Genomic DNA, 25110 nt, shown 5'->3' with positions numbered 1-25110 from the left:
GCAAGCTATTTTACCGTATTTTTGAATGGGATTGTTAAAGTTTCCAGAGTTTGCGTCTCAAAGAAAGTGATCATTCTCCCAGCTAAGAAAAAGTAGGTTCTGTTGGTGCTGATAGCCTAGCGGTAATCTGCACCTCTCGCGACCCGAGTTCGAGTCCTGACTCGTGGTCCTTTGCCAGTCCCGTTCCCAACTCTCCACCCTGTGCATTTCTGTCAATCTCTACTGTCCTGTCCATTAAAAAGCATAAATTACTAAAATTACTACTTAAAAACATTTTACTAACGATGGAATTAGGTTATAAAAACAATATTTCTGAATTTTTTAAATGTTTTAAACACATTTTTAAAATATTTTTTCTTCATTATGCAAACATTAAGGGAACATTCAATTTGATAGTGTTGCAAACATTATGAGAATGATACTATTGAATGTTCAGTGAACGTTCTGAAGCAAGTTACATTTAAAAAATTACATTTTAAAAAATTTGGTACATTTAAAAAATGTTACACAAACATCCAAGTAAATTTTCAGAAAAACTGTTTGTTTATCCATTGTGCCATGAATTATTAATATTTTTTGTGCTAACGTTTTGAGAACATTATTAAAGCCTATTAAAGGAAACGTTTGTTCATAACTTGGAGGAAACCTTGCCAGAACGTTCAGAGAATGTTCCCTGTTAGCAGGACTAATACTGACATTTACATGATTTGACATGTGGTGCCTATTGCTTTACCATAAAAATATTCTTTCAAATACATGTTTTTAAAATGATTTTAATGTATAGCATGTAAAATTGATGGAAAAGATGATATGAATGTTCATAATTTATTTTACAACAACGTTAAGTTTGTAACCAAAGCTAATATCACATTGTCTGTGTTGCATAAATGTAAAACCGAAGCAAGCTGACTTGCAGTTACTTTAATTGGACCTGGAAAACCTTATCGAGAGATGACTGTTATAAAATCACAAAGATAAACACAGCGCATGTACAAAGCACAGTATGTTTTTCACAACTCAAGTCTTATCTTAATTACTTTATCTGCTTATGATAACCTGAAAAAGCAATTTCCACACTGTTGCTTAATTTAATAAGATGAAAACACAAAGTAGCTGAGATGCTGCATTCATAAAGTATGATTCTCCTTTGCTGATCTGAAGTGCTTTATGATTGCATTGAGATTCATCAGTGAATTTTTTTTTTTTTTTTTTTAGTATATTTAAAGGGATTGACAGAGAGAAGTTAAGCAACAGCGGCGTTACACAATCTCAGTGCTGGAGTGATAATTTGTCACTTGCTGTTTCATCACATCAATATATGTGACAAGTTTCTTTCTTCTGTTAAATAGATTTTTTTATTTTTTTCAGAAAAGTTTTTTCTTTAACATAAATGATTAGTGGCCTGATATTTTGTTATGTAAAGCAAAAAAAAAACCTTTTAAGCATGCTTGAAGTATCCAAATACTTCCTTGGGTTCATTGTGCCTGAAACAAAGTAAACTAGTTATTCATTGTTTTCCTCCCTAACATAAATGTTTACACAGAGAGGACTATTTTGGATCTGTATGTGGACTAAAGTTTGTATTCAATTTTGCCACTCTTATCTTGATCGATTACGTGTGACGCTCCAGTGTTGCTTCATGACAGACTCATTTGCTGAGACCTTTGCTCCTTGCTTGCACATAAAAGAAGACTTTCAACAAGTGTCCTTGCAGAGGAGAATCCGCTGAGATGCATTATGTGCAATAGTCTTTATTTTTCAAGAAAACTCAGATAGATTTGAGACTTTGCGAAGCGAGCACCAACTCCATTCTTCAGGATGTGGCTGCTGATATTTTTGGTGTTCTTCCTGATTTGGGCCTGCGGAGTGTACTGGTATCTGTTCAGGAAGCCCAGTCCGTTCACAGTGGAGTCGGTGAGGCCTGCGGGACCTTTAGAGCTGGACCAGAAGAAGAGAGACAAAGTGCTGAAACAAGGTGAATCTCCAGACTTCATTAGATGCTTAAATGCTTCTTTGAACTCAGAATGACCTGAGAGTGTTTTAAGTCTGTTCTGCTAATCTGCAGCTTTTAAAAGCCAATGGACAATCTAATGTGAGCTAATCCTCAAATGCAACATATGAGCAGGTTTCTGCTAAATGCACTTAAGGAGCGTCCATTTAATTGTCATGTTTAAAACATGACAAGCATAGAAAACACAGCATTCTTAGTATATGAAAACAAAGTGAAGTGTTAAAATAAAACCGAAATGGCAAACTTTTCTTTTCTATTGTGATGTATTTATGAGTGAAATGGCTTGACGAATAAGAAAAAATGTAGGATAGGAATTCATTTTGTCTAAGAATTTATTAGAAACATTGTCATTTGCTAACTGCTGTAATCTCATTTGAGTGACAGGTTATTGTCCCGCCCTCACGTCAGCGCACACCTCATCAGAGAAGAGGCGACATTAATTAATGTTTTTCATTCAACAATGATATGCATTGTCAAGTCATTTATAATAAACAATAGCTGTTAATTTTATGTTGAACCAAATATTATGTAACTTTTATAATATTCCAAACTTGTATAATTTTCTTTCTTTTGCCTTTTATTATTATTAATATTATTATTATATTTATTATAAAGTAAGGGCTGTCAAATGATTAATGAATTAATCACATACAAATTAAAAGTTTGACTTTTCCTAATATATGTGTGTGTGTGTTATAATCAAAACATTATAATAAATAATTAACATAATTATAATTAAGTATTTACATGTGCTTTATGTTAGTACACGCATCAAAATAATAACTTTTTTCTAAATTCTTTAAAGCACAGCCAAAGATGGTTTAAAGATAATGATTTAACTTGTTCTTCAAAGAAAAACTTTTTATTTGACATTTTAAAAGTCTACTTAAGAGCGTGTTCAGAAACCTAGCCATGAAAGGGTTCTTTCTTCAACTTGTATTTTATTTAATAAATGTTATATTTCAAGTGCGTTCAATACAATTAATTGCACATAATTTTCACAAGGAACTAAATGAGGACTAAAATGACAAACAGAAGCATCATAACTGTGATTTATTTGACTTGTGCACTAATTTTTATCAATGCGTTTATTTGGTGTGTGTTCCACAGAAGTGTTTTGAATAGCTTGAGTTGGTAAATAACAACAGAATTGCTTTATAAGGTTCAGAAATTAAAAGTCTCTTTTATGCATATTACATAGAGTACGTGCATGTGTTACATTACCTTTAAAAAGTGTCAGATACAGTATCAGCCATATCAGATAATATGCACTAAAACAGAACATGTAAATTGTTTAAGGTAATCTAATTATGTAAAGTCATGTCAATGCTGTTGTAAAACAATTAACATGTTTGTCAATGCCTATGCCAATATCTTAAATAGATTTATGTTAAATAGATAAATCTATTTAATCTTAGATTTTATCTTAAATAGATTATCAATTATGATAACACCTATAGATCTCAGACTTCTTATTTGAAGTATTTTAGGGCTTACAAAGATCATTTGTGGCCATACTATCTTCTTATCAGGCCTTTTCCAACCGTCCTCTTGACTTACTTTCAGCACTGAATGCTGTGATTTCACCCAGATCAGTCACTGTGTTTCTGCTGTAAAATGTTGCATAAGATTGCATAAGAACGCTGCTGCTTTGAATGAGGTGTTTTGACTCATTTTTATGAAACAAGTACAATAGTCTATATGATGTGTATTTACTTGCTGTATGTATTTCTAGGATTTACCAAGGAGAGGATTCCAAAGAATCTTGATGCAATTATAATAGGCAGTGGGATCGGAGGAATGACGGCCGCAGCCACGATGGCCAAAGCGGGGAAGAGAGTCCTGGTGCTGGAGCAGCACGACGTGGCCGGAGGCTGCTGTCACACTTTCACTGAGAAGGGCTTCGAGTTTGACGTAGGTACGTACTGTCCCGTAGAGCAAATTTTAAAGGAATAGTTCACCCAAAATGACAGTTTACTGAAAATCTACTCCCCCTCAGGCCATCCAAGATGTAGATGAGTTTGTTTCTTCATCACATTTGTAGAAATGCATCATTGCATCACACTCTCACCAATGGATTCTCTGCAGTGAATGGGTGCCGTCAGAATGAGAGTCTGATGCAAACATCACAATAATCCACAAGTAATCCACACCACTCCAGTCCATCAGTTCACATCTTGAGAAGACAAAAGCTGAAACAAATTCATCATTAAGATGTTTTTAACTAAAATATGAGTCCATAATCCATAGTAATGCCACATGTTTGTTTGGAGCTGTTTTAGCTTGTAAACGGTGCTTGATCTGTGCAGATTTCTCTCCTGATTCAGACCAGACCACTGTTTCACTGAAGGAAGATCTTAATGATGAATTTGTTCCAGCTTTTGTCTTCTCAAGATGTGAACTGATGGACTGGAGTGGTGTGGATTACTTGTGGATTATTGTGATGTTTGTATCAGACTCTCATTCTGACGGCACCCATTCAGGATGACCTGAGGGTGAGCACATTTTAGGCCCTTAGGCTCTTGTCAACGGTTAGTTTTAATAATTGGTATTTTACATTATTTCTGAAAGTAATTTGTGATGCAGTTTTAACCCGATGCGTTGTTTCCAGAAAATGCAGCAGGCCTACAATTTGTCACTGTAAATCTAAAATAACATATTTGTCCCATACAAATAAGGTGTTTGAGAGTATCAGTGACTTCTCAGATTGTGAATCGAACTAGAGGATTATGTGTGTTGTCTTTCTTCAGTGATTATCGAAATCAAACAATCATTACTAAAGTTGAAATCACACATGTACCTCCAGTTGGGATGTTTACTTCCTTATTAGTTAGGTAAAGGCAATGTGTGCGTGATTATATGATGATGCCTCAAGAACAAAGAAGTTCCTTAAATCAAGTTTGTTTAATTGTGCATGTCAAAAGGGCTTCACTACTTCGGTCAGCTGCATGAAAACGGTCTGCTGAAGGTCGCTATGGACCAAATCACTGAGGGTCAGCTGGAGTTTGCGGAGCTGCCGCAGCATTTTGACAGCATTGTGATTGACGACGACAAGAAACGGAGAGACTACGCCGTCTTGAGTGGCAAGACTGAGATGGAGCAGAACCTGAAGAAGCTCTTTCCTGATGATGTCAAAGCTGTGGAGGAGTTCTTCAAGATTATGAAGGTAGAGCAACCACATCTGTCATTCCATAGTTCTCATTTGGAAAATAATTGTCACCTAATTAATGTTCATGGTTATGAGATTTTTTTATGTGCCTTCCATACACTTATGCATGTGTAGTTGATCTTTTTTTTCTTTCTTCTTGTCTGATCTTGTTTAAAGTATTGAGTACTTCCATACTTTTTAAATATGAAAAAATAAAATAAAATAAAATAAAATAAAATAAAATAAAATAAACACTCTTAACCTTCGAGCTGATTATTCCTGTCTCAGTGCTCATCTCCTCTCCTCTGTGTTGTCCACAGGTCACAGCCAGGAAGATTCATTATTTGGCCATCCTAAAGCTGATTCCACAGTTGTTTGCTTTGTTTCTGCTTAAAAGTGGCATCGCTGACCTCTGCTCATCCATCTTTCGTCTCTCAGGATCCAATGCCACAGAGATGAACAACAGACTGACAAGCAACAAGGACTTGCACGTGATCTTCTCATATTTCTTCTATGGTAAGACTTTCTGTGCATCAATCATTCCATGAAAGCATCATGTGATGAGATGAAAATCAAACTTATTTCATTTCAGCTAGTTGCTAAATTGTTTAATTTTTGGTTTAACATTGGTCTACTGTTTCAGTGCATACACTGTAAAAAATAAAAAACACAATTTGTTGAGTCAGCTTAAAATAATTTGTTACCCTGCTGCCTTAATTTTAAGTTCAGTCAACTAAAATAAGTTTAGTCAACTTGAAATGTTAAGTTGTACTGAGGATATTTGTGTTTGCTAAACTTAACAGATGGATAAGTAACCCAGCTGCCTTACAATTTTAAGTTGATTCAACTCAAATATCTAAGTTGTCACTTAGTATTATTTAACATTTCAAGTTGAATAAACTTTTTTTGAGTTGACTGAACTTAAAATTTTAAGGCAGGCAGGTTACAAATTATTTTAAGTTGACTCAACAAATTGTTTTTTGCAGTGTACTTGCAACTTTGCACTACTGATTTTTGGGGGAAAAAAAAAAACAAAAAAACACTATATAGGCATATAAAAAATAAAATTATACAAATGGCAAAAACATACAACAAAATTCTATAAAAAAAAAGTAAAAATTAAATAAATATAAAAAGTAAAATAAAAATATTGATAATACTATAATATCTGTGTGCTTTACCAAAGTTCAATAAAGCATGACACTCACAACGTCAACATAGGTTTGATTCTAATCAAATTAACTTGCATGAACTGATTAAAATGTACACCTTTAACACAGTGAACGTTTTTGTGTCTGACCAATACACAGTTCAGTCATGAAACTCTAGATGACGCTAGTTCTTAATGCAATGTGCAAACAGTGACATCATCAGGACATGATGCAAGTTGATTGGCCTCTACTGATTCAGCAGCCAGTGAGCTTGCTGCTTAACATTTAAATTGTTTGTTTCTGTGTTTTCTGTAAGCAATTCTTGCAGCAGGCTATCAGAAACCGTCCACCTCCCCCAGCACCACCCTTGTAGCTCTGCTTATGGACTGTTTTTAACCATGAAATGTGATCCTAATTGCAATCGAAACATCATAAGCATAATATAAACACATGAGTGATGACACTTTCCATGCACATGAGTGAACCTAAATGAGAAAATGTCAGGTTTATAAGGGCTACAGAGTCTTTGTTTGCTCTTTTTTTCTCCAGGTGTGCCTCCTAAAGATTCCAGCTATATGATCAATGCTCTGATGCTGCACCACTTCAAGCGTGGTGCATATTACCCTAAAGGGGGCGCCAGTGAGATCCCATTCCACATCACTAAAGTCATTCAGAAATATGGAGGCAGTGTGCTGGTCCGAGCTCCTGTCAGCCGGATCCTGGTTGACAAGACGGGAGCTGCTTACGGTGAGTCAAAAGTAACCAGTTATGTTAATTAAAGCTGCAATAATTAATACATAAATTCAGTTTGTTCTGATTTATTATTTATGTATAATCATTGATCTCCCTGCCTCTTGGTTTGACTGACAGGAGTGACAGTGAAGAAAGGCGATGAGCATGTGGAGATTCGGGCTCCTGTCATCATCTCCAACTGTGGGATCTTCAACACCTTCCAGAAGCTCTTACCTCCAGAAATACATGTCAAACCAGGTGATGCTGCAACAAATCAGTTTTAAATTGTAACTGCTCTTGAGAGACTATAGATGGACTGTTTTCTGATCTTTTAGGGATTCAGAGTCGCCTGGATATGATGAGACCTGGGAAAGCCTCGTTCCTCCTGTTCTCGGGGTTCGACGCGACGCAGGAGGAGTTAGACATCGTGCCCAACAGCATCTGGCTCTTCAAATCCAACGACATGGATGCCATGTCAGTATCAAAATAGATACTTTACTATACTACTTTAGCAATATAATACTGTAGCATTTACAATGTGCAATCAATATTTCTAAAAAAGATACCTATTCCACTTACCTAGTCCACTTCCAGAACAAAGATTGGCATGCTGAAATGTTTTCCTCAAAAAACATAATTTCTTTACAACTGAAGAAGGAAAGAAATGAACATCTTGGATGACAAGGGGGTGACTACATTATATGTGACTTGTTGTTCTGGAAGTGGACTTCTCCTTTAACAAGAGAAACAATGAAGGAAACCTACTTTAAAAGAATTTACTTATAATTTGGCAAACTAAGTGAATGCAGTTGCGCTAATCAAACACTAGGTAGTGTTGTTGCCTAAAGCATGACGTTTCGGGCCCGTCCCATTTCTCTCTCTGGGCCTGCTGCCATACTTCTGTCTGGACAGGGTTTCTGCTCTCAGTCCAAGAAGCAATTCTTATCTTCCTGCCTGTGGGAAAACATAATTCCAGTCCTTTCCAAAGTTTTCTGTACTCTCATGTTGTTTTCTGGTGGAACTGTATGTCTAGTAGCACGTGGAATGTAAGCACATAAGGTACATGACTGCAGTAAATGAAAAGCAGACTTTCACCTGTAGGATGGATGAGTTCTTCAGTATGAGTAAAGACGAGGCACCAGAGAACGTTCCCATGATTCTCATCACCTTTCCTTCAGCTAAAGACCCCACATCACAGATCCGACACCCAGGTGACATCTTTAGACATAATTTGCCCAATATCAGCGATCTTTAGCACTGACACTGGAAGATACACTGTAGTCCACCATTCAAAAGTCTCTTCTGCTCACCAAAGCTGCATTTATTTGAACAAAAATACAATAAAAACAGTAAAACTATGAAATATTTTTAGAACTTAAACTAGCTGCTTTCTATGTGAATATCTGTTAAAGTGTAATTTATTTCTGTGATGCGCAGCTGAATTTTCAGCATCATTACTCCAGTCTTCAGTGTCACATGATCCTTCAGAAATCATTCTAATATGCTGATTTGCTGCTCAACAAACATTTCTGATTATTAGCAATGTTGAAAACAGTTGTGCTGCACAATATTTTTGTGAAAACCATACATTTTATTTTTCAGGCATTTGAAATAGAAATCTTTTGAAACATTATAAATGTCTTTACTGGCATACTTGATCAGTTTAATGCATTTTTAATGAATAAAAGTATTAATTTATTTTTTTTTAAAAAGCCCATTTGGGTCTGATATACAGTAGAAAACAAAAACACTTTTATTTAGACAGTTCATGTTTTGTAGTCATTTTATTTTGTTACTTTTCATACTTTCAAGAACTTTAAAGTCAGTCTGTTTGTTTTTTTAAAGGTTGTGTTTGTTCTTTGTAGCTGCAAATTTAAGACATGATTCTGTGGTGCTGTGAATAATGTCATAATGTCATATGTTAACAACATACTCATTTTTCAGGCAAGTCATGTATGACCATCCTGACCATGGTGAACTATGAATGGTTTGAGGAGTGGAAAGACACTAGAGTGAAGAAAAGAGGAGACGATTATTTCAACTATAAGATGAGATTTGCCAAATGCGTCTTTGACTGGGCCTGCAAACACTTCCCAAAACTCAGAGACAAGGTACTAAACTAACTTCTAAATGTGTTATTTTAACATGATAAAACAGTGATAAAGGTCCCTTTTTCATTTTAAAATGCTTTTGTCCTATTGATGTTTAATGTGCGGAGTCTAGTAAGTCAAGTTACTTATTCATAGGTTGACTAAAGAGTCTAAACACCTAGACACGATTACAAGGCCGAGTGTTAAAATGTAGCTGGTGTTTATCAACAACATCGCTGTAAAACATATCATTAGTCTCATGAACCACACACAGCTCGTTCATTGACTCGCCAGGCAGGTCTATAATACATGGAGAAAGTGTTCCGTTAGCTTTCCCCTTCATCTCAATGACAGATGCTTTGCTGGCATGAACTCTAAGATCCAGATACAGTTTTTAAGCCAATCATCTGAACTATAAATGTCATGTGACTAATGAAGAGCTACAGGAAACTGACATCAACTGTAAAGGCACCAAAGTACAGTCATAAAGAGCTTTCCTCAAAAAGGTCACTATAATATAATGAAATATTAATGATTTATACATTTGAAATAAAATAGTTAGAATGCACAGTCACTCCCTGACCCTCTTGAATACTGCACACAAAAAGTGTCTGAAATTAGACCTGAAATTGGTCTAATTATCTGGTTTTATAAAACCTCCAGAAGTAAACAGGTTTGAAATCATTTTTAAGAAAGAGCTAATCACTGGACCTTGGTGTCAAATCTATTCAAGATACAGAGAATTTAGTTTAGCACTTGACGTTGACATGAAATGTTAATTGAGATTCTTAATTTTATATCTTAAGTATCACGGGTATTTTTGTAGCAATAGCCAAAAATCATTAGGATATTAAGTAAAGATCATGTTCCATGAAGATTTTTTTGTAAATTTCCTATCATAAATGTATCAAAACTTAATTTTCGATTTGTAATATCAATAGCTTTTTTTGCACCCTCAGAATCCAGATTTTCAAATAGTTGTATCCTGACAAACCATACATCAATGGAAAGCTTATTTATTCAGCTTTCAGATGATGTATAAATCTCAGTTTGAAAAAAACTGACCCTTATGACTGGTTTTGTGGTCCAGGGTCACATTTGTGACATATATCTGAGTCAGGCTTATTATCGTTAACTAAAGCTTAAAATAAACATAGCCTGAAATAAAAAATAACATGCATATGTAAAAAATAAATAAATAAATAAATAAATAAGATATTTAAAAAATAATAAAAATGACAAAAAACACAACAACAACAACAACAACAACATATTAAAACAAAAACCTAATTCAAAATATTAACAAAAAATAAAACACCATATCAATGTTACTGAAATAAGACTGATCTGAGAGAAACAGCTTAAATGAGAAACAAAGTAGGACAGGACTTGATTTAGGACATCAGGAATTGACTGGATTGGTGAATCTATTAAGGATTTCATGATGTGCAGGGATAAATCATTCATAATAACAACTGCAATATTCAATAAAAAGGCTCACCAAGACTGGATTTATTTGATCAAAAATACAGTAAAAGCCAAATGTTCAGCAGCCAAAATTTTTATTTTGATGTTAATTTGAGCAGAACTGTAGATTCAGCTTGGTTTTTATGAACATGTCTGTGTGCAGTCTCTGCAGTCTGGAGCAGAACGTCTATCATTAGTGAGAAAGGGAGCAAATTCTGCATTCAGTCTGATGAGTGTGTGTGTGTGTTTCAGCTGGTGTTTCAGGAGGCTGCCACTCCTCTGACAAACATGCACTATCTCAGCTGTAACCGAGGGGCCATTTACTCCGCTGATCAAAACCTGGAGCGCTTCTATGCAGAGGCCATGGCTCGAAACCGATGTGACACTCCCGTCAAAAACCTGTATTTGTCAGGTGCATTTCTCTTACTATATTAATATGTTCTTCAATGAATACATATTGAAATTCCATTTAAAGATCAGAGCATTCTGATTCATTTATACATTCTGAAATGTATATTTCAGGTCAGGACATCTTCAGCTGTGGTATCGCTGGTGCATTGCATGGTGGTCTCCTCTGCGCCTCCACCGTCCTCAACTACCCCGTCTACATCGACCTGCTGTTCATCAAGAAAAAACTCAAGTGGAAGAAAGCAAAGGAGGCAGCAAAACTGGCAAAGCAGAAACATCAGTAATCAAGCTGTACATACTAATACAAAAACAGGAAAAGGTATTTATAACTTACTGAAAGATCAGCCCCTAGTTGTTACTTTGGGTTATTTGTTATACTTACATTTATAAACTATTATCAGTTACAGGTTTTAATATTATATATAAACCTATAACATTAAGTACCTATTGTCATATGTGACCCAGGACCACAAAACCAGTCATAAGGGTCAATTTTTTGAAAATGAGATTTATACATCATCTGAAATGGTTTGTCAAAATAGGATAGAATATTTGGCCGAGGTACGAAAATCTGGAATCTGAGGGTGCAAAGAAATCAAAATATTGAGAAAATCACCTAAAGTTGTCCAAATGAATTTTTTAGCAATGCATATTACTAATCAAAATTTAAGTTCTGATATATTTACAGTAGGAAGTTTACAAAATATCTTCATGGAACATGATCTTTACTTAATATCCTAATGATTTTTGGCATAAAAGAAAAATCGATAATTTTGACCCATACAATGTAGTTTTAGCTTTTTGCTCTCAAACAAATACCACAAATACCCTTGCTACTTAAGACTGGTTTTTTGGTCCAGGGTCACATATAAGAAGTAAAAAGCTAAATGCACTTCAGTGTCACGACCATTAAACTTCCATCTCTTTCAGTCTGTATTTCAAAACATTTTCCCTGAAAGTTTGAGTTGGAATAGTTTGCAAGAATGTGTTTATTAACACAATAGTTAGTAGTTTGATGTTTAATGTCCTGAAAACTTTCCATTTAGTCTCTTGTTAGCAACCACGTTTTCAAAACAAGTAAAAGCTTTAGAACAATCACAAGGGGTATTACTGATGTATGTCATAGAATAAAACATAAAAATATCTCAAGCTTGTGTTTATCACAGACCTTATTTCAGGCATTTTAGCCAATAACACATTAAAAAAAAAAAAAAAAACACTGACTTCAGGACAATGAAACCAGAATTGCTGAAATGCTCATTTCTGGGTTTTGGCCTCCAAAAATACATCATCTCTCTATTCAAACCAGGTAAAAATCTCATTGCAATGAAAAATAAGGCCTGAACAGTCAACTGAGCTTTAATAAGAGTGTCACTTTACATTCCAGATTTGTAAAACCCAGTATCGCTCAACACATTACCTGGTGTGTTTGATTCACTAAAGCTTTTTCAAGCAGACCTCCCACCTGTGCTCCTCTAACCTGTGTTTGATCCCCGTGGATATTTGTGCACCAGCAGGACTCAAAGGGAATGTGGGAAACCTCAGACTTCCTGGTTTAAGTGGACATTTCCCCTGGGATTCCCTTACAGATTGGTTGGCATAACACGGCCACTGATGGACGTGTGAATTTGGGACGGGAGGAGGATATGAATGCCCTCACTGTGTCCGAATAACCGCTCTACTCCTGTAAGCCTGGGTTCATACTGCCATAAAATAAATCGAAAGACTGAAGGCTTAAAAAGTATGCTTTAGGAAAGTCAAGTCATGTCAGCTAAGACAAAATGAAGTTCGAAACACTGTAACTACATTCATCTTTTATACTAATATCATTAAAAGCCTGTTAATTAAATGAAGTACTCCTTCTGTCTTACATCTAAGATTAATGAAAATGTTTCAGGTCTTGGATTACACATTTTCAAACAGGCCAGAATAAGCAGAAAGAACTTGTTAAAGATGCAGAGGAAGTGAGTTTCGTTTGAACGGCGACCAAAAGCACTTAAGAGAACCAAAACATGAAAATGGACTGAGTAATCGCACCGCATTTCATGGACGATTACAACTGCATGAGAGAGTCTGTATCACAGCGCATAGAAATGCAGTCGTGTAGTCAGTCATATACAATAGCAGAATGCTAAACTAAAGAGGAGCAAACCACGACGAGAAAAATACAGAACAGAATAGTTCAGGTTAGAGTTAGTAAAATAAAATAAAATTTCAGCTTATTGTCAAAGCAACATTTGTCATTGTTTAGTTTAACTAAATAAATAATTATAAAAACTACAGACATATTTTTAAAAACTAGTAAAAGCAAACAATAAAAACAATAAAAACTAAAATTAAGGTGAAAACAGAAAATATAAAAATGAAATCTAATTTAATTTTTTTTAAAAAATAAGTAGAAATGCAGAGAGAGTTATTGTTTTCACGATTTTAATGTTTTTTTCTTTTTTTAAAGGTATATTTAGCACTTTACAAAAAGGTTCCATTTGTTAACTATATTTATTGCATTAACTAATAATAAGTAATACATTTCACAGTGTTAGTCTTTGTTATCGTTAGTTAATAAAAACTGTTCATTGTTAGTTCATGTGAGCTCAGGTCCAATAAATAACATTAATAGATACAGCTTTGATTTTAATAATGTATTAGTAAATGTTAGAATCAATATTAACTAAATTATTTAGAAGTATTTTTCATTTCATGTGAACTAATGTAGTTAGCTACTGTTAACAAATGGAACCTTATTGTAAAGTGTTGCTGTATGTTTCATTTATTATTATTTATTTTTTATTATTTCAAAAAGCAAGCAGCATGTTTAGTCTGATTGTTTCAAGTATCTTAACTAGATGAAATGTAACCATTTTTACTCTATAAAGATGTATAACAACGCAGTGGCAGAGACGATGCATGTGGATGCTGAGCGAAACAGCAAGCTCAAAGGATTCATCTGTTTACAATTGTGTCATTTGTGAGCTATCTGACCGTAGTAATTGGCTAAACACAGTAAATTGTGGATGATGGAGTCATGTTGTTTGATACCTCCGCCCCCTGCAGTATTTAGCTCCTCCTGTGGGCGGGGCTTAACTGGTATCTTTTGTCCCAGAGCTGAGCTGCTGTGTGAAGCCAGAAGATCCAGCTGGTTCTAATCTGAGTGGGCTGTTCAGAGTCTGAGCCAGAAACACAAACAGATCTCTGAGGAGAGAGAGAGAGACAGAGGAAAGAGACCAAACTTCGTTTTAGCTTAACAGAGCAAAAAGCAAAGTCTAAAAAATGTCTCATTAACTGTAAGCATTAATTACATGTAGTTGAACATTTCACAAAACGATCAGTTTGAACACTGTGGACTGATTGTGAAACTGAACATGTATTTGCTTAAGGTATATCAGGTATATATTTTATTGCATGTAACAAAAATAGTTTTTTGAGTTAACTCTAATCACTGAAAAATGGGAAATGGAAGTATCTGATTGTTTTCTAAGTAATAAAAAAATGAGGTTGTCTCTCCCAGCTGTCTTTAATATTTCTCTTCTCTAACTCAGTTTGTGTGTTAGAGAGAGCACAGTTGGCGTGCGCAACCCTTCACTACAACCCAAAAGATTTTTCCATGTCTGTGGAAAACAGGCCAGACTCGAACACAACAGCATGGCTTTGACCAAGAAAATGAAATCAGATCTCACACGACATGCAACTGAACATGGAGCGTCCTGCTTTTGTTGTCAAAACGTTCGTGTGTTCAGAAACTTCCAAATAAGACAAAGAAACTGCACTTCTGTAATGGCAAAAGCAGCTCTTTTGTTAGTTTCATCACTGGCGGTGTGGTTGTAGGTCAAACTCTCTCGGTCTTGTTCTGCTGAAGGTGCTGCGTTTCGCTTCTGACTCACAGCGCTGGAATTCTCTTTGGCAGCTTCTCTCTCCCCTCCGTTTTTCAGCTGTTTGATATATTGCCTGGGGTAAATTTTGTTACATGCAGAACCAAGCAGGAGGAGGAGGCCTTGTGAAGGGAAAAGGTCTGGGATTCAGGTTTATGTACATTCAACAGAAACAAACAGAGGAAGTGAAGTCACATTCTTCACTGAGAAAAAACTGAGCAACCAAAGATGGAGGCTGTACAGAATAAACTGTAACTTCCCACGTAAACAAGCTGAGGATTCTTCAAACATTTTGGGGAATGTGAACATGTTTCCTATTGAAATATCTACTGTAATTTGCAATTCTGAAGTATCTGAATGGGACCAAATAAGTAAACCTCAGTTCTTGTATTGTTTTGAGTTCTACTGCTTATTCTTTCATAGAAATCTGTATGCCTTCATTTTTTTTTTTAAATTTAGTTTAATATCCCACACCACTGGGAATCACAATAGTTCTGGTTTTCTAAAAGTTGTACAGTTTTGTTAAAATATTATAATAATTTCTCATTAGAATTTACAGTTAATTCCAAACTTCAAATTACTAACTCCTAAAGGTTCCTTTTGGCATCTAACTCCATGAAGAACCTTTTAACATCCATTGAATCTTTCCATTCCAAATGTTCTTTGGATAATTGTGAAGTTCTATTTCTTCTATTGGGTCATTCCACAAAATCAGTTCCTTTTCCATTTGGAAAAAATGAAAAATAAAATAAGTTTAACCAATATTTTTTAAATATCCATGAAATGAAGACACCTTAAAATGACAAGGAATTGTATTGTGCCCTTTCTGGCTATGTAGTTTAATACTTTATGACTTTAATACTTTTTTCTACCTCATGTTTTAGTATTTTTGTCAACCCTGTTACCGACACAAGTGTTGCTAAATACTATAGTATAGTAATGCCTATATACTATAGGCATTAGCTCATTAATATACTGAGAATGACCTTTAAAATGTCTTTAAAAACAGGGTCAAACTTATCAGTGCCATCCCTGTTAACCACATCTCAAAACCTGTTACTCTAAAACGTAACAGGTTGACAGTAACAGGTTTGAATATTTCAAACAAATGTGCTAATTGCTAGCTAATAGTCAAGTTCACAAAAGCACATACTGTACACTTTGAAAGGATTTAACTTGTAGATATTGATAATATTAAATGTAATAAATCATTGTTTGAATTTACATTTTAGAAATGGTAACAGGATTGACACTGCATGATGGACCCCCTCAGTCAAGCCTCATAAATCATCAAAAATAGAACATTATAGAGGAGTGAGAGAAGCATGCTTGTGTTTTAAGTGTTAGAATCCTGGTTGAGAAATGACATAGACTCCTAGAAATAATGTCACTTGAATGTACATTATTTTACAAGTGTATTTTGATGAGGGTAACAGGGCTGACATGAAATCAGGGGACACCAATAAAATGATTTATATTTTATAGAAAAAATGCATACTTATGGCAAAAACATTGCTTAACAATGAGACTATATATATATATATATATATATATATATATATATATATATTACATTTTGGCTTCATTTTGCAAATGAAAAGTCCTGCTGAAAAAAAACAGGCCAAAAACCTTACCCTTACCAGCATAAATGCTCTTTAAATTATTTAAAATAATATTTAATTGACTTTTTTATGTAATATTGCTTAAAGCATATTGTAATTAGTGTTGTTATGTTTTTAAATTGCACATTTATTTGTTGTTATATTAAATCTATGTTTGATTATTTCTTAGGGACTCCCTAATTCCACCAATTTCGTGGAATGACCCTATTACATCCCCCTTATTGTTTTTTTTTAACCAGCACAAAGTATATTTTTGGGAATCAAATAACAGTACATGAAGAGGTTTCACTGGAAATCAGGTATAACAACTCAACTAAGCTGTAGAGGAAAAAGATTTCAATTTTGATTTAAAAACTGATTTTGGTTTCGAGATCAGTTTCATTTGGGGTTAGAAAAACCAGGAACAGGGATGATAAGGTGGTTTTAAAGGCTTATCAGTAAAACAACATACTCCAAGGTTAATTGCAAAGTACCGGTGTTTCATTTCAAACATCCATCTACGCTTTTCACAACATTTGAATTTTTTCTTTGCCATAGCCAAGAAACAGGCTGTACTAGTGTGCTGAGCCAGAGATAAACACCATATGTATGATTTTAAAATAATTTCTGATTTATATGTATTTTTTGCCATTTCTTTTTGCAATGATATTGCAAAATTGCCAATAAACAGCAAACTAATGCCCAGGTAGATGCACTGATCTGATGCATTTGGCATTGGACTTACATTGCATTCAGAATATTGATACATTTGATCCATTCACATATATTGAATAACTGTACTTCAAAAATAATTAATTTCACCAGTGAACCTGCCTACAAATACACTGCATACACATACAAATACACACAAATACATATAGTGCAGTACATTCTTCATATAAAATCTTGATGTTGAAAAGATTTAATTGCCCCCACAGTGCATTTATTACTTTGCATGGTTGAAATGTTACAAGGTAAAGACAGTAAAGCTTGAGGCAGAATACACACACACACACACACACACACACACACACCCCTGCTGTCACACACTAATCTTCTGCAGACTCCCATCACTCTAACTACCCTCTCTAAACACACACAGCCCCTATACTTTAACGAAATAAGCACCCGCTGACAGCCAGCCTCACTTAAGCCTTCTCTGCATTATCACATAATTGTACTGAAACGGTTTGGGTGGGAACTGCAATCGCTCCATTCACTGCTATTAAAAGACTATAAATAAGGGATAAAAAGAGTATTTGATCAACTACACCATATGCCATGTAAACATTCTGAATCAAGATACAACTATTTGAAATCTGGAATCTGAGGGTCCAAAAAAAAAAAACGCCTTTAAAATTGTCCAAATTAAGTTCTTAGCAATGCATATTACTAAACAAAAAAAGTTTTTGATATATTTACGGTAGGAAAATTACAAAATATCTTGATGGAACATGATCTTTACTTAATATCCTAATGATTTTGGCATAAAAGAAAAATGTATCATTTTGACCCATACAATGTATTGTTGGCTATTGCTACAAATACACCCGTGATACTTATGACTGGTTTTGTGCTCCAGGGTCACATCTGTCTGATCAACTTTAGAAACATCACAATTACGATGTTTAGATTGACTGCACAAGTTTGAGTGTGATTTTATTCTTCTACAACATTTCAAAATATTGTCAGTTATGAAGCCACAGCAGTTTGCCTCGTAGTGGCGATTTGTTCCTAAATGAATCATTGTTTTGAACGAATCGGTTGAGTGATTGATTCAATAACTCACTCACAAAGACCTGCACTTTGTCGCCACCTCATGTCGGACGGATGTGACCGGAAGACAGACTGGATATACGTTGACACAGCCAGCGTTTATCAACAGTGGAAAGACAGCAGAAGGCAGCAGAACCAGTAAAACACAGTTCTGGATCAGTAATCTTCAACTGACACACAACTCCATCTCTGTAAGTTACTGAAATCACAAATGAAAACACACCAACACTTTTTCGCTGCTGCTTTCAATTGCAGCTGGAATAATTGTACTTAGTTTGGCGTTTCTTAATAAGACACGTCATATGTAAACAAAGGAATTATAATAAATCCAAATTACAACAGAATGCTTCTGTTACATAAAGAAAACCACTGAGCAAAAGACGCATGATTAACTTTCACTACAGACTTGTTTTCTGCTCTCACCCTGGTGAAAAAAACAGCATATGCTGGTTAGGTAGGTTTTGATGCTGGTTTAAGCTGGTCCTTTGCTGGTTTTTGCTGGTCATGTTGCTGGTCAAGGACCAGCATAAACCAGCATCAAAACATACCTACCAGCATATGCTGGTTTTTTCACCAGGGCTGATCTCCATATGTAGATTATCTTTTATATTGTTTATATTATCGGTGTTTCCACCATGTTTCAAATCAGCACACCGCTTCCGGAGTAACAGTTCAGCAAACTGTGTATCATTGAGATTTTTGAGTTTCTAACTTGTAGTGAATACAACATTAGTCTGTATTCCTGTGCTAACAACTTATAGTTACGGTATGTCACTTGAAGGGCACATACTGTACAAAGCCTTGCATATACAAAATAGGATAGTAGGCTACTGTACAATAACCATACAAAATATATAACAATTCAGTTTACAACACTTTCAGAAAGTGAATAAAAACATTTAACAGGCGAGACTCTGCAGGTGAATAGGGTAAAAAGAAGAATATTTATTGTCTTACCCCGTTGATTGATTACATTGATAATTGCAAACATTTTTTTATATTACACGTTTTCTAAAAAGTTCTCATTTCCAGTATGCAAATGAGGCATTATTTAATGAAATATGTGCTAGTTTGTATACATTTCTAGTACACAAATCTAAACACTGGTTGAAGTCAGTTTCAAAATTCTTGTTTAAGTTTTTTGACATATTTCAGTCAAATGTGTTTCTAGAGGGAATTTTGGGTATCTCATTTTTGTCACTCCATAATTCAGAAAATACAGACAGAAAACAATATATTTTCACAATTTTGGGGGGGGAATAAAATGTTGCAAATAATCAAGGAAATTATGTATGAATAAATAAAAAGATTTATGGCTCAGTGTAGGAGAAAAAAACTCATTTTGAGAAAGCGGCCTTTAAAAATATGTGTTGTAATTGAAATCTATTGACACAAATAGATAAAGTGCTATAAAACAAACACTTAACAGTGTCTTTTGGATGTTTTCTTGTCTGAAAAAACACTTTATGAAGAACTAAAAAGCCCAACATTTCAAACTTGACAGGTGCATGAAAAAACTGTGATGCATTTTATATTAAACATTCATTTTTTTTTTTTTTTACATTGGCATCTTTATCTGACAAAAATTGATTTGAGCTTGACTGACCTCATAGCTTGTAATGTTGTGATTTCGCTGGTTGGTTTGGTTCATGGCTTGTAAGCGAAGGCTTTTTAAAAATCCTTATGAGGAAAAATGAAGAGGAAAAACACTTCCAACACCAAAGCCACTTAAAAAGCGGGTGCACTTCATTAAATGATTCCATGTAGAGCACAGAATAACTTTTCTTTCAGAAAGGAGAATGCTGTGTTTGTGTTTTCGAAAGATGTGGAAGAAAACTGTCAGTGCCTTTGCTCTCATTTTAGAATAATGACAAAATAATTCAACCAAACATTAAGATGTTTATATATTTCAGAGGGAAATCCATTATTGTTAGTGTATGCAGTCAGGTTTATTTAGTCAGTGGGGGTCGCATGTATGAACGTGTCTCTGTATCCGGTCTCTGTCGACTCCTCTGTGCAGTGCTGAGTGTGTCGTCCCAGTAGGACTTGGATGTGAGTGTGTGTGTGGTGTGTGAAGTGTTTTCTCTGGACACACTTCAGTGTCTGAGGCGTAATGGAGGAGGTCTTACAGCTTGCACTCAGAGGGGAGGCTTGCCTAAAAATGTTTATACTGAAGCATTGTCCAAAAACGCTGTTTGTGTGAGAGAAAAAAATCCTGTTCCACATTTTTGTTCTTAAGCAAAATTTTCTGTTTGACACCCAATGTAGCTTCTACATAGAAGCAAAACAGATCTGTTCTGATAGTAATAAATACGGCGTATTATCTTAGAAACAATAACACTTCACTGAAGAGCTTTACATCTGTCTGCGCATAATAACACTTACACCAGAGTTTACCGGAAAAAAAGGTTTTTATGGCTTGCAGAAGAGACTGTTTAAAGGCAGAGAGGATTATGGTTGAGCTGCATTTAACCTCTGCTTATTTTTGAGTCATGATTCACTCTTTCCTCAGCGAACGTTCAGTCGCTCTGTCATTTGTTGCCTGCGTCCTTCGAAACAGTCAAACCTTATAGAAGATCTCCGTCTTTTTCTCACAGGGTAACTAATATTCCCTTTAAAATATAAGATAGATCTATTCAAATAACATAGAAATTGTCTATACAGACATTGATTTATTTATTCAGCAAGCTTTAAATGGAGCATAAGTGACAGCAAAGACATTTATAATGTTTCAAAAGATTTCTATTTCAAGTAAATGCTGTTCTGTTGAACTTTCTATTCATCTGTGAATCCTGAAAAATAAAATGTATGACTGTTTCCACAAAAATATTGTGTAGCACAAGTGTTTTCAACATTGATAATAACCAGAAATGTTTGTTGAGCAGCAAATCAGCATATTAGAATGATTTCTGAGAGATCATGTGACACTGAAGACTGGAGTAATGATGCTGAAAATTCAGCTGCGCATCACAGCAATAAATTACATTTTAAAAGATATTCACATAGAAAACAGCTATTTTGAATTATAATAATATTTCACAATTTTACAGCATTTTTGAGTAAATAAATGCAGCACTGATGAGCAGAAGCGACTTCCTTCAAAAACATTAAAACATTAAACATTTTGAATGTTAGCGTAGGTACTGATAAATCAAATCATGTGTTTTGCTTTTTATCTTTTAAATTATGGAAATATTACAACGTAAAAAAAAATGTATTGTTGTGCATGAAATTCTTTAGTGTCTATTAGCACAGAGCATTTCATGTAGGTTTGGAGAGTAGGCACTGAAAGTAGTTGAGATTTAGACAGACTCTGTCTGTAGTTCACATCTGAAGACATGACCAACGCCAGACCACCGTAAATCACCCAACAGCCTCTCGTAAATAACTGAACACAATGTTGAATTTCCACAAAGCCAGTAAATCATTGTCAAAAGGTCTTATACAGGTCTGTCTGAAAATCTGTCTTTGCCGTCTGAAAGTTATAAAGGTGATTAATGTTAGTGCGTGCTAAATATTTTGTTGAAAAATTTTCCAGTGTCATTATTATCCAATGCACAGCCTTAAATGTGCTCTGCTCGTTACTGAGCTGATATTAGGTGTCATACACACAAATCAAAGGCTTTCAGAATCATTGTCTGTTTAACCTGCAACGATTCACATGCATGTCTGTGCTTGTGTTATTCTGAGACTACAGACTCTTTACCAGTCTGTACTTACAAGGATTAGATGCACACGCAAACTAGTGAATTTCTGTACAGACATACCATGAAGTCTTGACTATAATAAACTAGTAAGCATTTCGCTGTTATTGCGCATGAAAAAGATCACACACACATTGACCTTATGTGACTACACTTCACAATGCCGTAGAAGAACCTTTTTTGTCTAAATGGTTCCATAAAGAACCTTTAACATCTCAAGAACCATTCTGTTTCTGTTCTTTGTGGCGAAAGAAGGTTCTTCAGATTATGAAAAGACAAGAACTCTGAATGGTTCTTTGTAGAACCAAAAATGGTTCTTCTATGGCAGCGCTGTGCAGAAGCACCTTTATTTTTAAGAATGGACTATTGTGTGTTTGAGAACTTGTATCATACACTAAAAAGAAAAATGGTCTTTGTTTTAGTTTTCAGTTTGTAATGAATTTGTAATGTAATTGAATCCAAACGCCTCAAGAGGAAGTGAGTTTAAAGTGAGTTTATTCTGGGGCTGAGCTCTATTCGTACCAGATTTAGAGCTTGTTCTGATTCTGGCACTTTCTAGACAACAGAGGGCGATAGAGAGGCGGTGAGAGAGGCGGCATCTGCTAGTGAAACCATCTGGAGCTGTCGTTTGCAACTCTTCTCTGCAGATGGAAAATTTTAGGTGTGCACATATTGAAAACATGTTGAAGCGTAGTGAATCCCACCATTAGCAATGATAAGTATTAGTAATGTTTTTGAAACACTTCAGAAAGCCTGGTATTTGAGATTGAAATTGGGTATAAAACCACTTATTCTTGTTTCCAGCTGTTTAGTTTAGTTCACCTGTGCATCCTCACCACATCCCTTTTTATAATAGTGCATCTTCATTACGGATCTGTAAGAACTTAAGTGACATTCATTGCTCTCAAAATCTTTCCCAAAAGTTTCCTTCTGACCAATGCAATCATCCACAATCTTAAAAACAAAGGCTTTTTTTGTTGTTGTTTTTTTGCAGCGATGGTTTCCCAAAGTACCTTTCATTAAATTGTTCTTAAAAGAACCATTTTTTTTCTTCATGTAAACAACATCTTAATGTTCTAAAGAACATTTTGAGCAATGGAACGATTCTGTGCACTGTAAAAAAACAAAGTCAACTTAAAATAACTTGTTACCCTGCTGCCTTAAAATTTTAAGTTCATTCAACTCAAATAGTTTAGTTAACTTGAAATGTTAAGTTTTACTAAGTGACAACTTAGACATTTGGCTTGACTAAACAAAAAATTTGGTTTGTTAAACTTAAAAGCTGGGCTTGTTACCCAGCTGCCTTAAAATTGTAAGTTTAATCAACCCAAACACAACTTAACAAGTTGACTAAACTATTTTGAGTTGACTGAACTTTTAAGGCAGCCAGGTAACAAATTATTTTAAGTTGACTCAACAAATTGTTTTGTACAGTGTGGATGTTAAAGGTTCTTCATGAAACCATCAATGCCAATGCAGACCTTTATTTTTAAGAGTTTACAGGCTCCACGAGGTATGAACTATTGGGCTAATTAATGCATTTTATTATTTTAATATATTAATGGAGATTCTTTTGAAAAGATTAGCTTAAAATTTAAAATCCCAGTTTATCTTACATTTGTCTCCTCTAGAGTTTCTGAAGAGATTTCAGTGTCAAACAATGTGCTCCGATTTACCAAAACACTCAAATCAGCAAACTTCAAGAACTTTTCTTGTAATTCTCCCACAACCAAGTTATCTAAGCTGTGCAATCCTCATTCATTTTACATTATTGTTCACTAATTGGTTGTCAGTTTTTCCTATAAAACATAACTCTACACTGTAAAAAACAATTTGTTGAGTCAACTTAAAATAAGTTGTTACCCGTCTTGAGTTGTAAGTCCAGTCAACTCAAAAAAGTTTAGTCAACTTGAAATGTTAAAGGGGTCATCGGATGCCCATTTTCCACAAGTTGATATGATTCTTTAGGGTCTTAATGAAAAATCTATAATATACTTTGGTTAAAAATTCTCAATGGTTTTGTAAAACAAGCCCTTTTTACCTTGTCAAAATCAGCTCTGCAAAAATCATCTCATTCTGGTCGAGGCTGCTTTAAATGCAAATGAGCTCTGCTCGCCCCGCCCCTCTCTTCTCTCTGTGGAGTGACGAGCCTGTTTACTTTAGCCGCGTCTAGCCGCTAAACTTGCTAACTAGCACATTATTAGGAAAGGCGATTGCAAAGATTTATAAAAAAAAAACCTTTTACTCACTTCTGCTGTAAGTGCAGCTGGATCATGAATGATTCGCGGGAACATAGACGGATATATGTAGATCGGGAGGCGCATTCCCTTCACAAACAACCGTAATCTACTGCATCTTCAGCGGCTCAGATGTCGGGAGTAAATGACGACCACTATGTTCATTATTACATCCAGCAACACAACACCTCAATCGCTCAATCGGAGATATTCTTGTCTAACTTACATCCCTGCTCCAGCATCAAAACAAAGAGGTCTGACTGTTACAGCTGATCTGAGGTAAGACGCTCATGTCAATCAACTATGATGGGAGTGGCCTCTGTTGGTGTGACGCCACAATGACAGGCATCTGAGAACGGCTCGATTTGAAAAAGGGAATATTATTTTTACGGATTATTTAAAAACCACTGCATGGATTTTTATCATTATAGGGTAGATTTGTACATACACTGACACAACACAATGTTCAAACAGTAAAAAAGTGAAGTTTGCATCCGATGACCCTTTTAAGTTGTACTAAGTGACAACTTAGATATTTTGATATTTGAGTTGACAAAAAATTTGGTTTGTTAAACTTAAAAGCTGGGCATGAATCAACTCAAATATCTAAGTTGTCACTTAGTATAACTTAACAAGTTGACTAAACTTTTTTGAGTTGACTGAACTTTTAAGGCAGCAGGGTAACAAATTATTTTAAGTTGACTCAATAAATTGTTTTTTACAGTGTGGATGTTAAAGGTTCTTCATGAAACCATGCAATGCCAATGCAGACCTTTATTTTTAAGAGTGTACAGGCTCCACACTGTAAAAAACAAAAAAACGAAATTTGTTGAGTCAACTTAAAATAATTTGTTACCCTGCTGGCTTACAATTTTAAGTTCAGTCAACTCAAATAAGTTTATTCAACTTGAAATGT

The 25110-nt window shown here is 34.9% G+C and overlaps 1 protein-coding gene across 4 annotated transcripts; it reads left to right on the top strand.

The window, feature by feature from the left end:
* Positions 1 to 1698: 1698 nt before the first annotated feature.
* si:ch1073-13h15.3 (inactive all-trans-retinol 13,14-reductase) lies at positions 1699 to 13294 on the top strand. 4 transcript variants are annotated; one of them, XM_051123595.1, is made up of 12 exons: positions 1699 to 1975; positions 3747 to 3929; positions 4936 to 5177; positions 5480 to 5675; positions 6860 to 7057; positions 7181 to 7300; positions 7378 to 7516; positions 8144 to 8253; positions 8987 to 9153; positions 10852 to 11011; positions 11122 to 11326; positions 12522 to 13294. In XM_051123595.1, exons 1-11 carry the CDS (start codon positions 1819 to 1821, stop codon positions 11289 to 11291), a joined length of 1842 nt encoding a protein of 613 aa, XP_050979552.1. In that variant the 5' UTR covers positions 1699 to 1818; the 3' UTR covers positions 11292 to 11326; positions 12522 to 13294. The 4 variants fall into 4 exon arrangements, with proteins under 4 accessions (XP_050979552.1, XP_050979553.1, XP_050979551.1 ...); XM_051123596.1 differs by having other exon boundaries at positions 12597 to 13293; XM_051123594.1 differs by having other exon boundaries at positions 12525 to 13293.
* The last annotated feature ends 11816 nt before the right edge of the window (positions 13295 to 25110 follow it).

This window comes from Labeo rohita, chromosome 12 (assembly GCF_022985175.1).
Source record: "Labeo rohita strain BAU-BD-2019 chromosome 12, IGBB_LRoh.1.0, whole genome shotgun sequence".
NCBI lineage: Eukaryota > Metazoa > Chordata > Actinopteri > Cypriniformes > Cyprinidae > Labeo > Labeo rohita.
Note: the sequence above shows the minus strand (reverse complement) of the source record. Positions and strands in the feature narration are given on the sequence as shown.